Source organism: Cydia splendana, chromosome 9 (genome assembly GCF_910591565.1).
Source record: "Cydia splendana chromosome 9, ilCydSple1.2, whole genome shotgun sequence".
NCBI lineage: Eukaryota > Metazoa > Arthropoda > Insecta > Lepidoptera > Tortricidae > Cydia > Cydia splendana.
This window is the reverse complement of record NC_085968.1, coordinates 15,887,469-15,911,924: the sequence shown is the minus strand read 5'-3', so window position 1 is coordinate 15,911,924 and position 24,456 is coordinate 15,887,469. Positions and strand designations below refer to the sequence as shown.

General features: G+C 36.8%; 2 protein-coding genes across 3 annotated transcripts in view; one reads left to right on the top strand and one right to left on the bottom strand.

The window, feature by feature from the left end:
• LOC134793929 (synapsin) overlaps positions 1 to 5,830 on the bottom strand; it is a 165,439-nt gene extending 159,609 nt beyond the window's left edge. Inside the window, exons 1-2 of the mRNA XM_063765645.1 lie at positions 5,826 to 5,830; positions 4,296 to 4,399 (exon numbers count right to left, since the gene is read on the bottom strand). Coding sequence (XP_063621715.1) covers positions 4,296 to 4,399; positions 5,826 to 5,830 — 109 coding nt within the window. The remainder of the gene's footprint in view (positions 1 to 4,295; positions 4,400 to 5,825) is intronic.
• Positions 5,831 to 6,767: 937 nt separating this feature from the next.
• LOC134793712 (uncharacterized) overlaps positions 6,768 to 24,456 on the top strand; it is a 47,878-nt gene continuing 30,189 nt past the window's right edge. For both annotated transcript variants that reach the window (XM_063765359.1, XM_063765358.1), the window contains exon 1: positions 6,768 to 6,937. In XM_063765359.1, coding sequence (XP_063621429.1) covers positions 6,878 to 6,937 — 60 coding nt within the window. In that variant the 5' untranslated portion in view covers positions 6,768 to 6,877. The remainder of the gene's footprint in view (positions 6,938 to 24,456) is intronic.

Below are 24,456 nucleotides of genomic sequence, written 5' to 3'. Positions count from 1 at the left end.
TTAGCTTCGGCTTGCCTAATAAAGTTTTTAGGCTGTAAAAGAACCAATTTTTAACTTCAGCGATCTAAAAGACCTTACATTTTGAAAATTATAACTTGAGTAAGTAGGTAGTTGTTTGGATAAATGGCTAAACAGTGAGAAATGTCACATAAGGCAAAGGCAGTCACAATGACCAGCCATTATGTAGTCATAAGCCATTATGAACTAAACTAAGTATTTAGGCTTCACTTTATTCATAAAAGCAAGATTCTTTTCACGTCTACAAAGGTCTTAACATCTCACAGCCGTAGCAGTTGTGGTCCAGCGTGAATCGTCAGTTAATTTATTAGGTACATAATATGATCACCAAAAAAATAGGTAACTAATATTATTTTCTCCGTCGCCGTCGCTGTGGTGACAGACATCCAAATATCACCGCAAATATCAAATAAGTAATATCGGATTTTCACGAGGGTCGGTTATTCCTCCCGACATTCAATTAATTCCACGCCATCGACTCGTTGTGATCGGCGGCGGTGCCTGGCTAACTTTATTTAGATGAACCTAACTTTGATATGAGTTATTGTCTTCTAAATTACTTTTATTTAGTTATGACATTAAGAAAAAAGTTTGAATAAAATCGTTATCTAACTTTGTGGTGTTTGATTTTATTTCAGTCTGGCATGTCTAAGAAACCGAATTACTTACAAGTTTAACGATTCAGATACCTACTATTTGGCGTAGACGACTGCGCCAAATAACGGCTAAATTATCTTCATCCTGAGACCCCAAGTTTTGTAGTTGAGATGATTTGTGATAAACGCATAGTAAACCCTGGTACCTAATCAGATTTTTTTGCGGCGCAGTTACAAACATCGATACTTTTTATAGTAGCATTAAGGTAAGATATGAATATGTATTTGAGGCGCTTGCCATAGTCAAATTAAAAATTCAAGTTTTTGATTCAGCCATTAACTTATTTGAAGACATTTTAGTACAACAATTACCAATCTAAATGAAAGTAATCAGCAACTAATCACTGTAATCATCCAACGGGTTAATATTTAAACGACCGTTTTGTTACACATAATCGTAATCAAAGCACACTAATTACAAATTTAAACAAACGTATAACTGCGTTAACCCACAGCGCGTCGCAATGTCTGTCTGTATGTTTAACTACCTATATTAAATGATAACATTATATATACACAAATACATGAGTATGCTCTAAAGCGTACTCTAATTTTTTTTTCATAGAAGCGTTAAATTAAGCCACTAACAATTAGATCGTAAATATTACAAGCCGGTAATTTTTCAAAACAAAGTCACAAGTTATGTAATAAGAAAGTAACAGTAGGTAATATTAATTTAAAACCTGATATAGGTACCCTGAACGTAATTTACATGCAGTAAGTAGGTTTTCCGTAAAGATTCATTTCATTCGAACTCACATTCAATTCTAAGTCGTGCCGTTGACCGCCTTTCCACCGTATTCTTTCCCAGCACCGTAAAGCGACTTTATGAATGAACGTAATAATAAAATGAGTACCAAAAAGCCTCGCAATGAAGCTTCTCAAATAATAAATAGTAATAACGAATATTAGACTCACCTAAGAGTATTTGGGTCAAGTCCGGTTATCTGTTAGAATTCGCTTACGGGCACTGGTAGCGCGAATGGACACGAGAAATGGGCAACGAGAGGGGTGCCTTCTGAAATACTGAAGGGAAAATCGGCGGGACGGCGCACGTCGTGAGGATATTGATTTGGGCGGCAACATGCCGTGCCGACGGCAGCGCCCTCACGCTCCGTGACGCGCCGCAATTCCTAGTTTAATATAACATGCCGGCAGATGGCGATTTTCCATGAAAAGTTTATCGAAATTAAGTTCGAAGTTTGGAAAACTTTTCTGCTTTTTCGAACATTTCGTTTGAAGGAAACTTTTGGAATAATTAAATCGCCTTACTTCTGAACTTCTTTTTTAAAGTAGGTAGTTAAGAACTGAAGTGCATTTTAATTATTAAAAAAATCTTGGAATTTTCCTAAATGTATTATGATAATACTTTAATAACTTAAAGCTAAATCAAATTTGTGAGTACAATATGGTATACCTATACTTAAAGGTACAGACAGACAGAACAGAATTATAACCACAATTATGAAATAAAGTAAGTAAAGTTATAAAATATATATTTTATTAAAATTTGGGACAACCTTACATAAATCGATCTATTAGACTCACAGTAAAGTCAATGCGGCATGCGTTATAGGTACTGTCAGCCAAGAAAGTGGTTTACCACTTTTCGACTCTATCATCTGATTGATAGAGTCGAAAAGTGGTAGATCACTTTCTTCGCTGACCGTACCAGATGACGATATAGGTACAAATATTCATGATAGGCATTTACCAAGGGTTATTACCAAGTATCGCCTAAGCATTAGCTTGCCGTTATACATTTCTCCTTATCTTTAGGTTAAACCCAGCTAAAAAGAAAACGTGAATCTGACGACTTTTAAGTCTCAACTCAAGAAAACATTATTACTTTCAAGAAAACGTAGTTAATTAACATACCTAAATCTGAATACGAGCTCAGCCAATGCATCTTAACTGCGGTACTTAGCACACGATTACTTAAACGCGTTGAAATCTAAGTGCAGCACAAAAACCTCGTAGCCGTCTACGAAAGTAAGCCACGGCAGTAAACTTTAAGTAAAACCTATTTTACAGCTTTCGTTTTATAGCACATTAGTCTGGACGAACCTTTTAAACTTTATTTTATTTCATTTGAAAGTAGTTTCTAGAGTATTGAGGTGGAATGATAGCGTTTTATGTTGGATTTAAGAAGTCCAAAAACATGTTGGCGCTCTGCTGTTTTTAGGATTCCGTACCCAAAGGGTAAAACCGGGCAAGTGCGAGTCGGACTCGCGCACGAAGGGTTCCGTACCATAATTTAAAAAAAAACGCAAAAAAATGCAAAAAAAAACGGTCACCCATCCAAGTACTGACCACGCCCGACGTTGCTTAACTTTGGTCAAAAATCACGTTTGTTGTATGGGAGCCCCATTTAAATCTTTATTTTATTCTGTTTTTAGTATTTGTTGTTATAGCGGCAACAGAAATACATCATCTGTGAAAATTTCAACTGTCTAGCTATCACGGTTCGTGAGATACAGCCTGGTGACAGACAGACGGACGGACGGACGGACGGACGGACGGACGGACAGCGAAGTCTTAGTAATAATAGGGTCCCGTTTTACCTTTTGGGTACGGAACCCTAAAAACGGGACCGTCTGTCTGTCTTTCTGTCCGTCTGTCTGTCATGCTCATGAACATATCTGTATCTCATGAACCGTGATAGCTAGGCAGTTGAAATTTTTTGCAGATGATGTATTTCTGTTGCCGCTATAACAACAAATACTAAAAAGAATAAAATAAATATTTAAGTGGGGCTCCCATGCAACAAACGTGATTTTTTTGCCGTTTTTTGCGTAATGGTACGGAACCCTTCGTGCACGAGTCCGACTCGCACTTGGCCGGTTTTTTAATTTAATAAAATTACCTACTGGTAAGTACGTGTCTAAAAAATTTAAAATTACATCATGACCACCACAAGCTATGGATCCTTATAGTGGGTATACAATACAGTGTATTGTAATCACATATTGTGTAGGTACGGTATTGAATACACGATCGGAGTACAACAAATGCACCTCCCTCACAACTAACACAGTGCATCCTAAGAAGATCTGTGAACCTTTTACGCACCAATCTATTTTATTACATTTGAAAAATAAAAGCTAAAGATATTTTTATGTACCTGACTTAATGTATTACCAGGCGTGGCTCACTCCGCGATTTCGTCACTTTGCTACAGGTAGCTAATAGTACATCCGTTCCACACCAATTTTGGTGGCTAGCCATAAGCCGCGCTTGGCACTGTCGCCACCTAGCGGCCATATCTATCCTGATCGTAACAGACGCGTTTTGTTAGAGTCACTGAGTCTTCTGTACCTAGTACTATTATTTATTCTGTGGTATTACCTACCTTGGGAACTAAAGTATGGACATACCTATCTGAATAAAAACCTCGTTTAACGTTAGTTAAGGTTCTGGAATTTAAAATAAACTCAATCAATTAAAAACATAACGAATACCTAAATAAACCCCTACTACGTTTTACTTCTTTTAAAAATAAATGCTAGGAAATTTCTGCCAAACCAAAAAACCCGCGAGGATTCGCCATGTCGCCCAAGGCTGACTCTAAAATAGGAAAAAAGGTAGAACAGCAGGATAATCAGATGGGTCTGGCGGTACCTGGCGCGCAGGTGTGTGCGTCCCCGTAGTGCGCGTGCGCGAGTGTGCGTGTGTCGTAACCGCTGCGCCCGCGCGCGACGTTGCGTGCCGGGCACGCGTGCACACTGGAGCCGAAATGACGGTTATTTTTAAGTTAATGTCAAAAACCACTGAACCTGGGGCCTTATTCGACATGCCACTTTTGACGTCGCATGTTGAACTTCCGTTGAATCGAATCATTACTTGTCAAAATTTGACATTAGCAATCCACAGTTAGGTGACAACCAAACCAAACCATTATAAACCTTAAAGTAATAATAAAACAAAGTTGTATTTTGTTAAATTATTGGTTGTACCAAATGAACTATCCGCACTTGATGAACTTCAACTGTTGAATTGAAGTTGACGCGAAATCCGACAGTTGTACATGTCGAATAGGGGCCCTTAACGACAGTATTTCTTTTACATTTTAAATATAGTTGTATTTATTGACATAAAATTACACCTAGAAAAAGTGACAGAAAACCAACGTAAAAGAAACCAACATCTGTTGTATCATTTCACAATTCTGTGGTTAAAAGCCAGATTATGTTACTAAATATAACTATTTAATTAAAGTAAAAATCCAATCTAATTACTTACATAATGCTCGACTGTAATCTTAACGTGCAATGAAAACTCCGATGCCTAATCCTATATATTGTATATTTTATTAAGTGTAATATAAATAATTGATTGTCTGCCTTAACAACCAAATACATAAGGATTAGCGCTGACAACTTTATCATCATTGGAAAAATGTTCTTACTCAGATGGCAATAGTTAATAGCAGTGCTGAGGAAAAAGAAGTAGTCGTTAGGCAATCTACATCTAGTTCCGCAATCGGAAGATGAAGTAGTTAAATGATTCTTAGTCTTAACAAATCTATTGCCACAGTAAATTGGCTAGTGTTACACGTTTCTCAGCGGCCTGGCGAAGAATAATTAATGAATTTACCTGTACCTACTTAAATATAAATATTTTGTACCAAGTGATTGCTGTATAACAGACTACTTTACTAACTGGGTAATACATTGTACATATAATGCATTGTGTAATATAATGGTAATGATAATGATTTTAAAACCTTCAAGAATTCTATGTAAGTTAACTTCTGCTCAGCAGCGATTAATATTTCAGGAAGTTTTAGTGAAATATTATTTATTATTACTCTTGAAGCAGCAAGTTTGTTTTATGTAAAAAAGGGACTGTAACCAACATAATGAAACGGTAACTCATTTCTCTCTAACCTTTACCGTGTATAAAACCCTCTTTGAGCTTTTTTATGAGAATTTCCTGCATATCTTTTAAAAAAGTTCGCGAGAAACCCCCGGCTCATGCAAATGCCTTTCCTCCCAGAAATACGGTAAAGGACGTGACTTGGAGCGACATTTTTATTTATGCCGACATCGCCGGCGGCATTATAGTAGATTCGTCCTCGCGTGCTAAGGGCCCTTGCTCCTTTGTAGGTACTTTAAGGGTTAGGTTTGAAGTATATATTACTTTACTTACAACATTCTTTGCATAATAATTTAGTCCGTTTTTGTGACGAATTATTTCCCTTTGACCTTGATTGTGGGATATCATTGTTGACTACTTTTTGCGTTGATTGTTACCTACATTTCCATAGTATTTTTCAACCTATATATTTCAAACTCTATCAATTTAACTAAATACTACGTTTTTAGACTTCTTGTTTTTAAATACTTTATTCAAAATAAGATGTTGTTATCGGTTGTCGATATATGTTATCGGGGTGTGTAGAGTCAGACCAAGGAAAGTCTGCAGCGATTTTGATAGAATACGGAGTGCAAGTGTTATTTATACGTCATAATTTAATAGAAGTTTGTCGTTTAAAATAACACTTGCAGTGCGTGTGCAATCAAAATCGCTGCAGACTTTTCTCGGTCTAACTCTACCAAATACACACAAAACTTGTTTTCGTAAACCAATATACGTAATACCTACTGTAAAAAGGGAAAAGCGGAGGGAAATGATATATATTTACCTAAATTATCGAATCAAGATTATCAGGACCATGCAATAGGTACCTATTTAGGCATTGACGTATAAAATCTCAGGACTGGCCTTACGGGCAATAAGAATGGGGCCAGTACAGCGGTGTGACACCGCTACAACGCGATTGGTTGATGAGTTCGCATCACGCACGCGATTCGTTGATGAGTTCGCATCACGCGCGCGATTGGTCGCAACTAGCTGCATTAGGCTGCGCGATTGGCTCGAATTGGTGAGCACACCGCTGAACTAGTACCATCTTTAACAAGGGAAAAAGGGAAAAAGTTACATAAAAAGACGCTATCATTACTAGGCAAGTATTACATAATTTACCAGTAAATATAAACAAACAACTGTATATTTACTAGCAAAACCATCATAGTCCAAAAAACCTTGCATGTAAACGCGGCCTCCCACAGAAAGTAAAGTTTGTTGTTCTCTGAGGCTCCGCGCGCAGTGGCGCTCAGACCCGCACGGCGACCGAACGCAATGCCGATGCCGCGCTAACCTGTGCTAGTGACAAGACTGACAAGCTGTCAAGTGTCAACATGTGGCTCTATGGAACGTGTGTCCTCGCCAGCGTCCTGCTGGTGACCGTGCGCTCGCAGGTATTCAATTGTTTTGTTGTTTACATTCCTGGCCCTGCCGATTGAGGCAATAATCCATTATCAATAGTCCGCTCTATGTGTCAGAGCCATACTATTGTCGTGCAAGATATTTGAACTTTGATGCAGTTGTTATTATCTGACGATTTATACGAGTTGTACAACACATACTTCTGTGTTGTTAATCTAGAAGTTATGTCTGTAAAAGTCGTTAAAATTTGTACTTACCTAACATAAATGTTACAACGCTTGAAATGTATTCTATAGAAGTAAATAAGTACATCGTAAACTTGGGACAAACTTTTTACGATCTTTTATCGAGGACAATAATAATTCTGTTAATATATTTTATTACTCGTATCACATAATTATTATATTTCTAGTTGTTTTAATGGATCTAATAAGAATCTAATTACATTTATTAATGTAGGTCTGTGAAGGCGATCCAGAAGTAATTACTTAGTTTAAATTTAAGATGAATACATTAACACTGAAAATTAAAGAGAGAAAGTTCCTATTTACCAGAGCGTTTAGCGTAACCGCAGGTTTTTATAAATTATCACCATGACTTCATACCATTATCACCGATACGACCTTGTTCCAATAACGAATGTCTAAGTATTTTTTATGAGTATCTCTGTATACTCGTACATCAATATGTTATTCAAATGTTGTCATAACATTAACATGCTCTATGAATAAAACATTTTACCTCAGATATTATTGCAACAAAGCATACCAGTGGTCTTTCTCAATAGCATTTTTAGAACCTTGTCATTTTCTGAATTGATATACTCTGTCTTTCGTGGCATATTACTCGTTACTATGACAAAGTACTATGTGTACGAAACCGAATGTGCAGGCTCACAACAAACATGCAAATACATTTCTTATTGTAAGCTTTGCCAGCTTCTTTTCATTTGATTTTATTGTTACAAAGATCACGAATAGATAATGCGGTTAATACATAGTTTTATTTTCATGAGCTCAGATGCTCGGCATTGCTCGTATGTTAATAAGGTAGGAAGGCTGATCAGCTGCGGCTGAATAAATATCCGTACATAATTTATACGCCTCCACACCGCATTGTTTAATATTCGTCCTTTGGGACCTGGGGCTTTGCAATATTCAATACGAGAGGATCATGGGATAGGCTTGACAAACGAGTTACTTAAGCCTTCGCAGTATAAATCACTTGACTTTGAAATCAAAACTCTTTGTATTCATTTGTTATTTCTAAATATACCTTAAATAAGTAAACTCACTCTGTACGGATAAAAACCTATTTATAGTAAGTTTTAAGAGAAATTCAAACTTATTAATAATTTTGAATAATTTTACGGTTTAGACTCACTTGTTTTTAGTCAAAGGAGACCTACGCTCTCCGAAACATGTCGCGCGAGTGACTAAAAACAAGTGAGTCTAAACCGTAAAATTATTCAATGTTAGTATGTCTCACAACAGTTTAAATTCCATTATTAATAATATATTTTACCATACTTTCCAATAAGGAAACTGAAGTATGGAATTAAGCACTCTTAGCTTACTTACATGTTTCTCTATGACATACATATAAGTAGGTAGGTAGGTAAGTATTATGTAGATATGTTCATTTTCTCATCATCATGAAAGACAAGTGGTACTACGCGTACTACATCACTGTCAGATGGTTGTTGTCCATCAGTGTCTCAAATTCTTAAAGTTGACAGGTAAATTAGAGTTCTCAGAAAGCTTAGCTAAAACGTATCCATAAACAGAATTATATTTAAAAGAAACAGGTTAGACATATATGATATAAATACCGCTAACCGGTTTGTTGATCTGACAGAACGGATTAGATTTTCGCGCCGCAGCAATTAAAACAAATGCTCGAAATGTTTTTGCAATGAAGTAGCCCTGCCCCCAAAAGGCTTATAAGGCTGGCGGTTGGCGCCAATGCCATGCCAACACGGGCAACAAGGCTACTCCTACGCATCCCACGCGCATTCGATGCGATATTCAGATATCACAACTTCTCAAATTTTGAGGGATCAATAAAATCAATAGGTATAAAGATATTGAGGCACAAGACAGCTATATTAAGAGAAATTAAATTCTTAGATTCCGTCGAAAGACATAAGAATGGACTGCAAAACTATCAGACGTGCACCTAAAGTATAGTACCTACTTCTTAAAACTGTATACTTTACCTCGACTATTAAGTCGTTATAGTCGAGTGCCCTACCTTTTAAGAACTATTTTCAGACCGTGCAACAGTATATAAATATAATTAATTACTGCAATCGTTCATAACCAAACATATAGTACAAAAGTAACAAGTTTGCCAAGCAGTAAGAATACGTAATTTTATAACGAAATGTGTCGTTAATTCTGTAAACCTTAGCCGACATTATGGCAACATACTCGCACAACGCACATCTGTTTAATTCTCGTTTAATTAATAATAATTAACAAATGTCAATAAAAACCACATAAAAACAAATGAGAAATATATGTATATTCAAGGAATAGTCACGGAAATAGATAACATAGTAGTATGACAAACCGTTCATTCATGGAAACATATGGTGAGTCGAATTATTGAGTCACCGAGTAAATACGCAGCCTTAAATATGACGCAAGGTAATACAAATCTGCCCTGCCCACGCCATACCGGGCTTCGTACCCGCTGTCAACTAGGACCTTTTATGTGGAAAATGAAGATTGGCATTATCTTATTTGTGTACGAACATTTTCGTGATCATTTTGGAGGGAATAAGGTTAAAAGAGAAGGGAATAAAATTCCCCAGCGATTCTTTACATTTTACTAATGTTATGTATCATTATCTCTGTTTTTGCCAGAGGTTTTATTCAGGCAAATTTTCTTTCAGCGCGTTATTGCTTTTATTTCTATATTTTACAGTGAGTTTTTATCTTTGGATCACAATAAAATTGAGTAGGTACCTATATATATATATATATATATATATATATATACTCTACATATATATATATATATATATATATATATATATATATATATATATATATATATATATGTAGAGTTAAAAATAACCGTATTTGAATATTTTGAAGTTAGTATAACTTATATAATTATTGTTTTTATTTATTAATATAGTATTATTTTCGGCGTGTGACCCTGACGTGCTACTCTATGCGTGATACGATACGGACACGTATCACGCATAAACGAAATCTAAGAATCGACGTTCATATTTGATTTTAATCAAATTGCCAAAACATGACTTGCTGCTTAACACTGTCCCACGTCATTTATTTTTTGTTAATTATTGAAGTGCGATAAAAACGTGTTTTAGTTAGACGACTCCTTCACAATAGAGATCATCATACCGACGAACAAATAGAGAACGAACATGATATCGATATATACCAATCAAACAAAAACGTAACTGAAACGAATTATTACTGTGGTAGGTAGAGTCTGTGCGAAAATACATTCCACGACTCTTCTCTTTCCGCACAGACTATTTGTAAGTAATTCGCTTGGACTCAGTCGCAGAAAAAAATATATCTTAAAGGTATTTTGACAAAGTTAATCTCTTGTTACAAAATTTTAACCATTGTCGCATTACGACGTAACTAAAATGGTCCTTCTGACCTTGATTATAAGTAATTCTTTTAATATACAACACAACAACAGTAACCGAATACGGTCATTAAATTATTCTCACGTTGTATGGCAGACGCCCTAGACTGGGTGTTCCTATCGTTTGCCTCACTCTCCTTATACCTCACTCACTAGTCAACATAAGTGTGACCCCGAGATCCGTGACAAACTCGCGTAGTCGGAGATAACTCCTATACTGGTCCGCCCCATGCGACTGCTCAGAGAGCATATGGAATAAGTGCTCTGCACCTCTGCGCATGACATCACATAACTTGATGACAAATGAAAGACATGGAACGAGCCGAGCGCTGCATACTTATGTTGTATTCAAGGTACGAGTAGGTACCAACTGCGTAGAATTGACGGTATTAAAAACGATGACAAACTCAATACACATTCCGTGTAAATTTAACAGTTATGTCATAAAACATGTTCAGTTATTGACGCGACTAGTTGACTTTATCTTTATACGCACATGCAAATATCGACTAAATTAATTCTAAGTACCTACTATTACTACGAGTAGAACGAATAAAGGAAACGGAAATTCTAACCATACCTTAAGGCTTGAAAATGGTAATTTAGTAGTAACGTTAAACGTTATGTTAAATGGGTCAGTTTGTAATACTGTTTTAAATTTAAATGGCATTAAGAGTAGAGTTGTATAACATAACGTAGTTATTAAGTTAAGTCAATGGAAATAACGTAATCGTAATCGTTTGTTTAGCTCGACCACATGCGACTCGGTCGGCCTCCGCCGGCGCCACCGAGGTCGCATCTTCCTCTTTTACAACTTACCACTTCATTCCAAATTATGGGCAAATTAGTTTTTCCTTAATTTCCGTAATTAAACGTTTTACTTAATTATCTCTGAAGGTTGATACAAGAGACATTTGCGGATGTGAATGTGATTTATTTAACGAAATTGCTGAGATTATCTTTCAAGGTTGTAGATTTTTTGAAGTGAAAACTTCTTTAGCGGCGCTGGGCACTTTTTGAGCTGGGGAAAAAATGATAAACTCGAGACAGCGTAACGCGATCACGTGACCGTAACGTTTAGATGGCCACTCATTTAAATGGCATTTAAATCTATAAAGAAAAACTCAATGACATTACATGAAAAAGGTTCTAATCTTGTACGGGTTGAAATACGAGGATCTCACAGTTACATTCTAACTTTATATCACTCAAATATAATTCAATAAAGCTACATCTTGATGAAATCGCTAATAAAAGTGAACTCTAGTACTGTAATTTACTTTCTATACATCTCGCTCGCACTCGCATATTAGTGCAAACGGGACGTATAGAAAGTAAATTACGTTCTCGACGGCGTTTATGTCAGTGACAAACTGATGGTAACCGTACAGGTGAATAAAACTCAAAATATCATGATATTTTTCTTAAAAATGGACGGCAAAGTCGACTTTGCCGTTTAAAAAATAGGTCGCGAAGCGCGTAGTTTATGGTCAGTCAAAAATTAAAAAGTTAAAAACATTGCAGTCTCGATTTTGGGACTGCAATGTTGCATACAAATTCCATTATTTGTCGAGTTCCAAACTTTTTAAAAGTTGAAATGGCCATATCAAATGAAGGCACAGGCCCATTAAACAGCCAAACAGATGATTAGTACCGCGACTATTTAGCTGTCTCAAATAGGTTGGCGTATTTTCGGCAGAAAAATACACTTCTATTTTTTTATTAAAGAAATAAAAAGGCGGCAAAGCTAATTTTTTCAATTATTTCTACTTTTTTCTGTGAAAATATATACGTAAGAACGTTGCTTTTGTAAAATATTTCTATGATATTTATATTTCTTGCACCATTTTTGAGAAAAGCACTATATATGACTCGGCTGGAAGGCTACTTGCTGGCTTCGGATTCAATTAAACGGACTCCCAAGGTCGTCCGTTTAAAACGAATCCTCAGCCTGCAAGTAGCTGCTTCCGAGCCTCGACAATAATGTACTATAGATGCGAGGTCTGCAAGGTAATTTTACAATTTCTATTCGAATTTTAAATAATTAACGCTACAAATTTGAATTTCGAATTTTAAACAAGCTCACTGACCAGCAATTTCGGAACTAAAGTTTTTCAATAGAAAGGAGGATGGGTCAATTTTACATAGTGCTGCAGACATTTGGACTAGTCATTGAGTTTTCACTTCTGTCGGCACTCCCGGAGTGCAACCCGTTGTTTTTTTTTTACTTAAATGTTAAATTGTAAGCTGTGTGGTGAGGTGGCGTAGGTATATGTACTAGGTAAAAAGGAAACGGTTAACGTCAAATATATTAAACTCGTAGCAAAACTTCCTTGCTTACCTATACAATTCTTATTGTTATTGTATACATGACAGATTAGCAGTGTAGGTACTTACATACCTCTCTCATCTCTCTCTATCGGAGTTTCAATTCGGTAGTAGGTAAGTCAAGGCAATGTTATGGTCTAAGTGCTATGGTCAAAGAGAGCACACGTTTAATTCCGGATTGTTGTACATTATTCACCCACTAAAATTCAATGCAAATAACTAAATAGAACAAACTGCATAATAGTCCCTAAAGTAACTAGACCTTTGCCCCGTGGGCGGGCCATAGATGATTGATTATCAAAAACACCACCACAGACATTTACCTACTCAAGTCAAAATGTTAATGCAAAACAAGAGATCATATTCGATGTGTAATTGATAGCGCCTTTGGTTACGCATGCGCGATGGACGCAACGCTCTGATTGCGCCGGCGGCGATCGCGATAACACCTCGCGGAAGCTTCGCCTCGCCTTCCAAAGGTACTCCGGTACAACAAAAGCGTACGTTATGTGATTCCTATCGAAACATTTTGCAACCTCTAAGGGTCGAAACAGACGGACTGTATCTAACAACGCAGTTTCTGGAAACGTGAAGAGAGAATTCCAATTGCAATAGAGCTGCACGCGTACTTTGATGCGCTGCATAAAACTACTTTTCAACTAGATGTGTGAGAGAAACATTCCATTTCTAACCGCAGCTGCACTACCGGTACTGAACGCGTCGCTGTCATTGTCAATTTCCATAGTAAAATTGACAGTAATGCAGCTGCGGTTAGAAATGGAATGTTACCATTAGCCAAACGTTGAGCAAAGTTCAGACTAAGAGATGAAGATGACACCCATTTCGCCACTGGTAACCTAAGATATGACCTTAGATATATTTTCCGAGCTGGTGAGTATCATATATATACATAGCAAGCAACGCAATATAATACATAGGTATACATGATGAAAAACGAGTTTAAGAAACCAATGAGGAAACCGTTCACTACAAATATTGTTCTTAAACATTAATCAACCGTCGCTAATCAACCGACGTATGTCTTCCACAAATAGAAAGAGCGTTACTCAATACCTGCTAGATATTTAACAAAGCTTTTACAATGTAACTAAGTTATTCACGTCATACCATTTGAAAGATGTTTTGGTCGGTTATCTGATTTGCGGGCGTGTCTGTGACTTATTGTCTTCGGACGCCATCTGATGTTACAAAAGGCTGTGAGATCCTTTACAGAAAATTCAGACAGGATCATATGACAAAAACAAGTTATACGTTGTTGTCGATGACTTAAAAACAGTCCATAATTGGATCTTATTCTATAAGATTTAAAACATTTTGAAATTAGAAATTCCATAAAGTATAGGGAGTCATTTAAAATTTTAATTTTAATTGTAACTCTGTAAGTTCTGTCAGCTGTACTCTGCTGGCTGCTGGCCCTCTGGTACAGATGTTGACCCTGTGAGCTAAACTTTGGCAGAAAGGTCCAACTCTTAGTCTCATACGTTACCTGCGTTAGTATTGAAAATTTTCTTTATTTATTGCTTCATTGGTGGTCAGACATATCATAACATAGGTACCTATTTTTTATTGCTATTATATGAATTGAAGTTCGTGAACTTGCAAATTTCCTCCATCGCAACATACAGACAGGATAAACTTCTGTTGCTCAAATGACACTTACAGTCTCCTGGAAGACGCATGGCTGTACCGCCTTGTCATTATGTGCACATTTCCGTGCGCGTGCGCCACCTACGTCGCTAATGTTCCATAATTGACCGCTTCCTATCCGCAATCGGGGATTGCAGTCTAACAATACCTCGCTATTTCCGTGGGAAACATATTATGTGATCGACACTGACAAATACGAAGTTGTTACTTTTTCATTAGCACACTTCAAGATCGCGGCCTACTGAGTGGTTGTTCATCGGTTTATAACATTATATTGACATTATTTCGGCATTAACCCTAATGCCTTCTCAATGTTACTGGGTTGCAAAGAAATCACCAGTATTTAACAATGAAATAGTCTGTTACTGATGTTTTGCTTTGAACCTCAAAATCGGACCGTGTTCGGGTCAGCCACTTTACATAAGTGATTATAGTGTCATTCTATTTAACTTGCTAACTATGTAAACAAAAGTCCCTAGTAAATTCATAATTTTTGACAGTTTCAATATGGCGGTTTGTTTACATAGTTAGCAAGTATTAACACTTTATATATGTCGTAGTCAGATCGTATAATCCGCCGTATTACATTACGGCTAGCCGTTATCAAAAACAGGGGCGTTTTGAAATGCGGCGGTTCGACGATTAGCCGGATTGTCATTGCGATACGTTCTTCAATAAGGCGGCCAACGTTTAGCCGCATCGTACTACTATTTTCGATTGTAGAGTGACCAGTTCTATCGGTCGCCCACGTAACCGGAGTTTGACAATGTTTGCAATTTAATTTATTTTTACCATGGTCCCACCGCACTACATGTGTTTCTTTTCCAAAACATTTCCTTCACAACTTAAATAGACGGAGCCCCGCAAGCGGGGCTCCTATTTCTGGGCGGTTTGCCCTTCGGGCATCTGAAGCTACCTAACGAACCTAACCTACTTACCTACCTACGCTTTTTTCTCCAAAGTGTAATGTTTTCACGGACGTCTCACTAAATCAATAGGTAGGTAGGTTAGGTTCGTTAGGTAGCTTCAGATGCCCGAAGGGCAAACCGCTCAGAAATAGGAGCCCCGCGAAGCGGGGCTCCGTCTAGTTAAGTTGCGAAAGAAATGTTTTTTGAAAAGAAACAGTCCGACGAACTCCATTTTTGATGGACACCCCAGCGTTTGTCAGGCAGCGCCACGGGTGTTAAAAATGGGAACTAAAAACTGTCAAAGCGGCGGCTAATGACTCGCTGTATTACATTACGGCTAGCCGTGTTGAAGAACGTATGGCGCCGAATACATTCCGGCGGATTCTCATTCAGCCGCATTCAATCCGGCTAATCGTTAAACCGCCGCATTTCAAAACGCCCCTGTTTTTGAAAACGGCTAGCCGTAATGTAATACGGCGGATTATACGATCCGACTGCGACATATACATATGGTTAACGAAATTCGTGGAGATCCATTGAATATTATATAGAAATCAGCAAGCCCGTCAAAACGATCCACGATCCAACCCCTTTGTTGACATTTATTTTGCCTATTGTAGTAGGTAAGTATGTAATATTATTGAATTTTTTTGCGTACCCTATTCCATCTTTCAAAAAGGAGGTGATTTCACATGCCAATAATTTTTCAGGGTTTTTAAAAGTAAGTATGTAATTCAATGAATGTTTCCCTAAGTAGCTGGTGCCAAAACCAGTGTTTGATCTTGATTACCTGCACCAATTAATTACCCCTGTTTAAACATAAGAGGCTATTAATATCGATCTTGTTACGGAAACAATCCCACGCCATAGCATTTAAGTCGTGAATATGTCCAACAAGTTCTTCTGTATAATAGGTTTAAAATTACGTCACGAGTCCCACATCACATACTGGGGTGACATTACAATCGCTAACCTAGCTCATAGGAGTCGAAGGTGTGCTCTCCGACCATGCATAGAGTCTGGACAACTTTGTATGCCGTTTTTTTATAACACTTAAACGGAAATTTTGTCATGTCAAGATGATGTTTAAAGTTAAAGTACTTTCATGTAAACGAAAGATGGTAGCATTGACCTTCCATGGTACTAATCATGGTGAAAATGAAGTTAAACGCTTGACGATTCGCCCTGAAATTGTTGAATATATGTTTACCGCGGCCGTAGTCGCTAGCGAATGTGTACTCTCACTACTAGTGCACCTTGCTTGCAGAAATATATTTAAATACAAGCGAGATGCACTGCGAGTATGTTTGCGCAATGGTTAATATTGACTCCGGCCGCGGTAAACTCATGGTAAGGTACGTGGCAGATGGGGATCCGTACGCCACTCCGGTGTGAGAGCAAAATAGTGCTAAACACGTACAGCGCTATGTGCGTGCGATTGTCCTCCAGTGTGAAGACATACAGATCACATCACACTGGTTCGCTAGAGAAGTCAACTAGCCCGTGATCGCGCAACACGCGGCCCAGTAGAGTCGCCCACTGCCGCAACGAAGATATTGGGGCCGCCAGAACCGGTCGCAGCGCCCAGTTACATCAAAACGCAATGCCCGTCGCAAAATTAACTCACATTCGTATTTATATAACAGCTGCCAGCTTTGCATAAGTTTATCTCAAAATAGGACACCGCGTACCCTTTTCAACCGAATTTCTAGCTAATCCGTTTTAACGTGGCGCTTTTCGATTTATAAGTAAGTACCTAGGTATTACAGGTCTAAGACAAAACGATGATTCCATCAACGTAGAGAAATCTCTAGAGCAGTTCAATATTTGGTTTATAAAATAAGGGGGTCTCAGGGTTGAAAAACACTGCTATACAATAAAACATAAGAACTTAACAAAGCTTTAAAACAAAAAGCAATAAACGTTCCTAAAGTGCAAAGTGTAATGAACAGAGGAAGACCAGCGGCTACGTTTTAAGACATATATCTTGTGCGTGCCCCATACAACCCGGCCTATATTAAAAGATGCAATGATGTAATAAATGTTCATAATACAGGAAGTATGTGCAAGAACAAAATTCCACTTTTAACAACTTAGGGACTAACCCTTCTAAGCATACAATAAAATAATTATCGATAGAACTGCTGATGAGAGATGAACAGAACAGGTTACTGAATGCTACAATTCCTGATAGACCACCCGACTCCGAGAGCTATCAAATATGGAGTTTAAGTATAAAACACAGAAAACACAAGTTCTTTTAGATTTAGTTTTATAACCCAACACATTCCTTAAGACGGCTATAATGAAGCCTTTATTTCCCTGGAGTCATCCAGGGAGCCTGGATGACCATACCGTTGAATAGCCATAGAATTGCTATTAAGGGTTTTATAGAGTGTCTATTGCCTTTTAAAAGTTTAGGACGTGAGGACGTGACAGGCATAATACCACTAGAAGAAGCATGCTACAATAAAATGCGCTCAACATTATGATTAATTGTTCATACATTTTACATACTACGACATAAGCCGTACTGTTCAGCTACATACTAGCTTTATATTTTATTTTTATATAGGTACTATTCCCGACATTCGTTTTTTGGTGTCTTTTTAAACAGCACGACTCGCGGCGCGGCGTAGTACTTTATAAGTAGGTACCTATGCCACTTAATGATAAATGCTGCTACAAATAGTACAAATACAATAATGCGAAGTCTAATAGTAGGTAATCTCTGGACGCCGTAGACTCTGCAGAGCCTTTCGCTCTTGTTTATTATAGCTATTTATTTCAGCTCCAAGATCATTTAAGCACTAAGAAAGACATTTAGACTCGGAAGCACTCCTAAAAGGGTATTTTAGAACTTGTTTACGTTCTTTCTTATTTAATTAAGCAAAGTGGCAGACAAAACTCGATGAAATAGACAAATGAAGTAAGTTACCTCCGCCAATTTCGAGCTCGAAATACCGTCGAAAGTTATTCGAAGCCAGCCATAAAATAAATGGCTCCTACTTAATTTAAGTGTTTCGAGAATTGAGAATTTTGATTCAGAAAGCTTTAACAAAGGGATTTGCAAATTAGTTCCGCATTCAAGTATGCAAATGTTGCTAAGGTCGATTCACCGCGCCATTAATGCCACACGCGGCATTACGACCTAATAACATCTCTACTTTACAACATAGGGTACCTAATACTCAGCATAACGCCATGGTGTTTACTAAGATCACCCAGGAGATCATGTATCCAGTGTAATAGCCCAGAAATATAACTGTACTTAAACGTAGCTGCAGAAGTGGATATAACGTTTCAAATTGTCGAATGTCGATGCGCTCTAAAGCTTCTTCTGGCAATAAAGACGTGTCGAAAGTGCTTAGTTCTACACCTCCCAATGACTGGTTAGATCATTTTCCCAAAATCATAATTTACCTGTAGCATAATTTCTATTCGCATTTTTTCCTATTCTTAATTTACACCAGACGCATTAATTCCTAACATGATTTTTCCATTCGCATTTTTTCCTATTTTTAATTTACACCAGACGCATTAATTCCTTGATTAATTAGGTAGGTTAGGTTCGTTAGGTAGCTCGGGTTCAGATGCCCGAAGGGCAAACCGCCCAGAAATAGGAGCCGTCTAGCTAAGTTGTGGATTAAATGTTTTTTGAAAAGAAAGTGGGGTGGGGTAATCGATTTTTTGATCATAGAATAAACGCCGTAAGAAATATTTGTGAGTGGCTAAATTGTCTAATGGGAAAATATGCGAATGGAAAAATCATGTTAGGAATTAATGCGTCTGGTGTAAATTAAGCATAGGAAAAAATGCGAATAGAAATTATGCTACAGGTAAATTATGATTTTGGGAAAATGATCTAACCAGTCCTCCCTATATAGTCATGTTGTAAACGTATACCGTCAACAGCAGTCATTTTCAGCACCTGACCCACACATGCCTATTCTTGATACTGTATTAATATCTTAGTAGTTAGTACCTATTGTACAACGCTTGCATCTCAGGGCAAAATAGTAATACAAGTCATGCGTTAATGCTCTACCAAAATCCCTCAATCAGAACAAACGGTTGAATAATTACATAGGTACCGCTTTTTGTCCATATATACTTAAAATAATAATCATTATATTTCTAGTTTAAAAGAAACGGAATGAGGGCATCGTATTCTGTACATCCGTTGAACCATTTGACAGTTATGATGATAATCTTTTTATTTGTTTGCGATTCGAATTTTGAATTGTATCGTAGGAGAACCGTTAAGTCGATGGCGGCGCGTAAACGGCACCCCGCAGTTGCGCAAGCGTTTGCTGCTCGTGTTATATCATTACATTACTATGCCGGTAATATGTGACGTCCCACGGTCAAAGGTACCTTATGGCGGGTATGGAGTTATGCATACCCCAGTAATCTACAATAAATAACCTATCGATAACACAAAAGATCAACCTTCTAGGTTGCGTAGTTACAGAGATATGATTTTTTGAAAATAATGTTGTGAAATGAGCAACTTTACGATAGAGAAGTTTTAAGTTTAGCCGCCTAAAAAACTATGTTCCTGAAGTAAGTTACATAGTTGACTACAAATAATAATGCCTTATATATCTGAGATTAAAAAAATATTGCGACTTGTTCTGTAATGCAAATAGAAACTTTTGATATCGACTGATTTATGTGTATACTAACCAATCTCTTGAAAATAAAGTTTTATTTCATTTTCACGATTGATTGCAATGAGCTCTCAAGATTTAAATTTTATCTATTAGAAAACGACACTGACAGACAGTTTAAGCAAAAAACAATACCGATTTAGAGGTGAAAATGTATTTTCTGACTTTTTCATATAAAATCACAAAATTGAATATTTTTACTTTTAATGTGACACACAATCAATTTTTCTGAGCACATATGAAAGAAATTCTGTCATTCAAATGAAATAAATCCTAAAACCCCAACTAAATACTATATTTAACCCCTTATGCCACTTTAAACTTACATAACAATAACAATATTTGCTCCATACATTTACGAAAAGGTACCTTATGGAAATAAATCTAATAATACATCACTACAAAATATCAATCATATTATAGTTTATCTTTTATGAATAGAAAATATTAATTTACATTAAACTGCCCCAAATTTAATTAGTTCTTCGTCATAATAATCTTAAAAAAGACCAATAATTTGTATGTAATGAAAAGGTACCTTGTGGTCAAGTTACATGATGAGGCATGATGATGATGGAACAGTTAGGATAAACTAATAATATTTTGGGGTTAAGATGGTATAAATCGTCTATTTCTTATCAATAATATATTTCGGTTGCTATTGAAGATAAGCGGCATTGAGGTTCAATGACCTCAGATATTCCATAAGGTAATGCGTCGGGTATTGGCATTTTTCAGCAAACCAATGGCTGATTTACTGCATGCGACCAAACCAAATGAAGATTATTCTAGTTAAGAAAGACTTGACGAGAGTAACTTTGGTATAATAGCAGTCTACTTGGATTTGTGATGTCGGTCTATGTACGGTTATAATATTTGCGAGGCGCCCCAACCAGAACTGAAATTATCAAATTAGTTTTGCAGAATGCTAATACAGTTCTCTACCAAACTTCTTTTCCCGTATTGACTAGTTTTTTTGGGAATTTTCAATCTTTTTTCCATAAGGTACCTTTTCTACTAAACTCTGAGACGACATTACTAGGCTTATAACTAACTTATAACAAAAATAAAAACAGGTAAACAAACGTTACGCATTAAGGTTTCAGATCACACAATAAAAAAAAATTGAGCATTTTTTCACCTCTTTACAAAACATTTAATATCTCCGAAACTAGAAACCCTCATAAGGTACCTTTTCCCGTGGAACGTCACATATGCTGTGCAATGCTCAATTCGTATCAGATGAGGATGATTGCTGTGGGAACCGTGAAACGGAGATTTACACTAATATACCCGTCGCGAGTGACATATATTCAACTCTCAGAAATAGTACGGCAGCTATCAAAATAAAGATATCGCGTAAAACTTTATAAATCAAAATAGATCAACCTTTTTTTAAATAAATAAACGAAATCAGTGAAACAAAGACGACATTGGCCGAGAAACAGCGAAAACGCGATCATCGGAATTGATTCAACGCGCCTAATTTTTTAATTGAATTCTTTTTGCGATTAAGAAATGAGCGGTATAATTATATATCACTCGTGCGTACAAACTGTACAAAGCGGCCTTCAACATTTCGGCTGACTATTGTTGTCACAACAGGTTCTGCGGCCACGGGCCGGCCTACGATTAAATTTCAAGTGATTGCAATGCTGTATGTAGGTTTAGTTGTGACTGTGACTAATAAAATACTTGGCTAGGACCTGGGTTTGGATATACCTGTACTGAGCGTAGAATTGATTTTGAAAATACCTACGATAACTCTTAAATTTTGCATATCTGAATGACTTTTCTGTGTGCACATAACGCGATATTTAAATTGTCTATTTAATTGCAAAACCCAGTTCTTAATACTCATTAATGAGACATCCTACCTCGGAGGAAACATCCTTTAGACCGGCGGTCGGCAACCTGCGGCCCGCGGGCCGCATGCGGCTCGTGAAACTGTCACTTGCGGCCTGCGAGCCTCTTTGGCTATGTAATATTGAGAAACGACAATGTCTGATAAAGTCATAAATATTAACAAAGTGCGGCCGGCGTCAACTTACTCATCGTTAACTACGCTGCTAAAACTACGCAAAAAAAGGTTGCCGACCGCTGCTTTAGACGGTTTAGACGTCGAGAATTCAATTGATTACTTGGCATGGAATGCCTCATTTCAATGTTACAGTTCCGTATATCCTGTTTACGTTAATTAAAATTTAAAAGAAACCCAAATCGTTACAGAAATAAACGAAATACAATTATCAAGAAAATCAAGGAATTTAAAATTTCTTCGTAGACATTGACGTTTTGCTGAGGCAAAAATCAATTCGATTTTTATCTAGTTATAGCTTTCTTTCTACGTTAGTGCATGCAGCTCTGTACGGCATAGATTTAGATAACTCTAACTAAATATATGTTCCGGTATTGTATGTGCCCCATCTTTCGGTCGCTCGACCTGAGCCCCGGTGGTCGTCCGTTGACCTCGTTTGGCCTCTTCTTTGACAATTGCCAACGTAAACTGCCACGACCTGCGGTGCATTCTAGATTATATACTTGTACAACAATAGCCCACAAATCTCGGCCTAAAATCGGTATATTCTATTACAAAGCGTAAAAAGTATTATGAGCAGTAAAAAGGTATTTTGCCCACACATCGACCACACAAAATTGGAGCTAATATTCTTTAAATACAAGAACATGATGGGCACAAAATGCAGGTTATAAATATTTTAAATAAAAAAAATACTAAAATAGAACTTTATTTTCTTGGTTACAAACGTCTACTTTTAAAACGAAAGAAGATTGTTGACATTCATGTGAAATTCCTCACTCGTATTATGTCTACGTACATACCTATCCAATAGGTAAGCCACCGCTGCAACTATAGTGTATGGCTATAAATAGCAGTCCGTTTTTTGTTTTATTTGTGTCTGGTTATAAGAACTGCTGATCTTGCTTGTAATGCACTTAATTTACCCTACGGCTATCATATGGACCTCACTTAACAAATTTTATTTATTTCATAATGTTACGATCAAGAATATTCTGCCAATAATTACGTTTTGCGACTACAATCAAAATTGCGGGCAAGGAGGAATATTTATATTTTAAGTTAACCAAGGGATGAAAGGCACCCGTTTCAGTTGAGGTAATAGCCCAACAAACAAAAATTCCTCCTGTAGTGGCTTAAAATGCCAAAAATAATATTCTTATATGAGCCATATTATCACTAATAAGGGTGCATTTGGGCACAAATTATAAGGACAATTACCTTATATCCCCCTTGTAGTTGCTTTATTGTAAGCTTTCTTAATCTTGTACGTGCTTTATTATGACACGCAACAAGGAAGTCCAACTTATAATGGCAAGGAAAGTGCTCTTAAAAAGCTAATATACTTATACAAATCATATTGAAAGCATTAATAAGGGCAATAGCCCTTATACACGTTTTGTTATCATCAGATTTAAGGGAGTAAAACTCATAACGGCAAAACAGAGGCTCTTAAAAAGTCTTTGGGATTTATAACTGTGCGTTTATGACTCTGCAATAGGTATTTTTTTCTTAGTGGTTTACTTTTTTTGTAACAGTTTGACAATAAATTAACAAGTGTCATCCATTTTGCTGAAATGAAATTGAATTTTTATATATAGAAATATAGATTACCCGAATATTTGCATATTTATTATGAAAACTGTGTGGGAATTTAATTTCATGATAAAATGTGATATGCAGTGTGTTGTATTATCAACGCGCCCTTGTATTTAAGCGGTTTTGTGCTAAAAATGTGGTTAGTTATTTTGTCATGTTTTGAGCAAGGCCATTATAAGAGCAAAAGGAATTAGCACATCGTCTACAAATACTCTATGAGAGTTAAAACTTTATAACAGCAACAGGTGTTGCTTATGATTCGCCATTTTACATATAGTTAGGGTTCCTTTCTCACAAGTGAAATTCCATGCCTATCTATGTACTCATGTAAATTTTCCATGTCTGCATATTATACAATGGTAGTATTTCGCGGAAGTTGTCAAATTTTTAAAATCAAGAAATCTCAATTGACATAACATGAGATGGCCATGGAACTGGACACATTTTATACAAAGAAAAAGTTATAATTATTGTAGACATCCAACTCATCCAAATTTACCATTACACGTTGTGATTGGTCGTGAATACATAAAAATTTAGCAACAATTGCAACAAGACGACCGGTCTGGCCTAGTGGGTAGTAACCCTGCCTGCGAAGCCGATGGTCCTGGGTTCGAATCCCGCTAAGGGCATTTATTTGTGTGAAGAATACATTTATTTGTTTCTGAGTCATGGTTGTTTTCTATGAACATATAAGTATG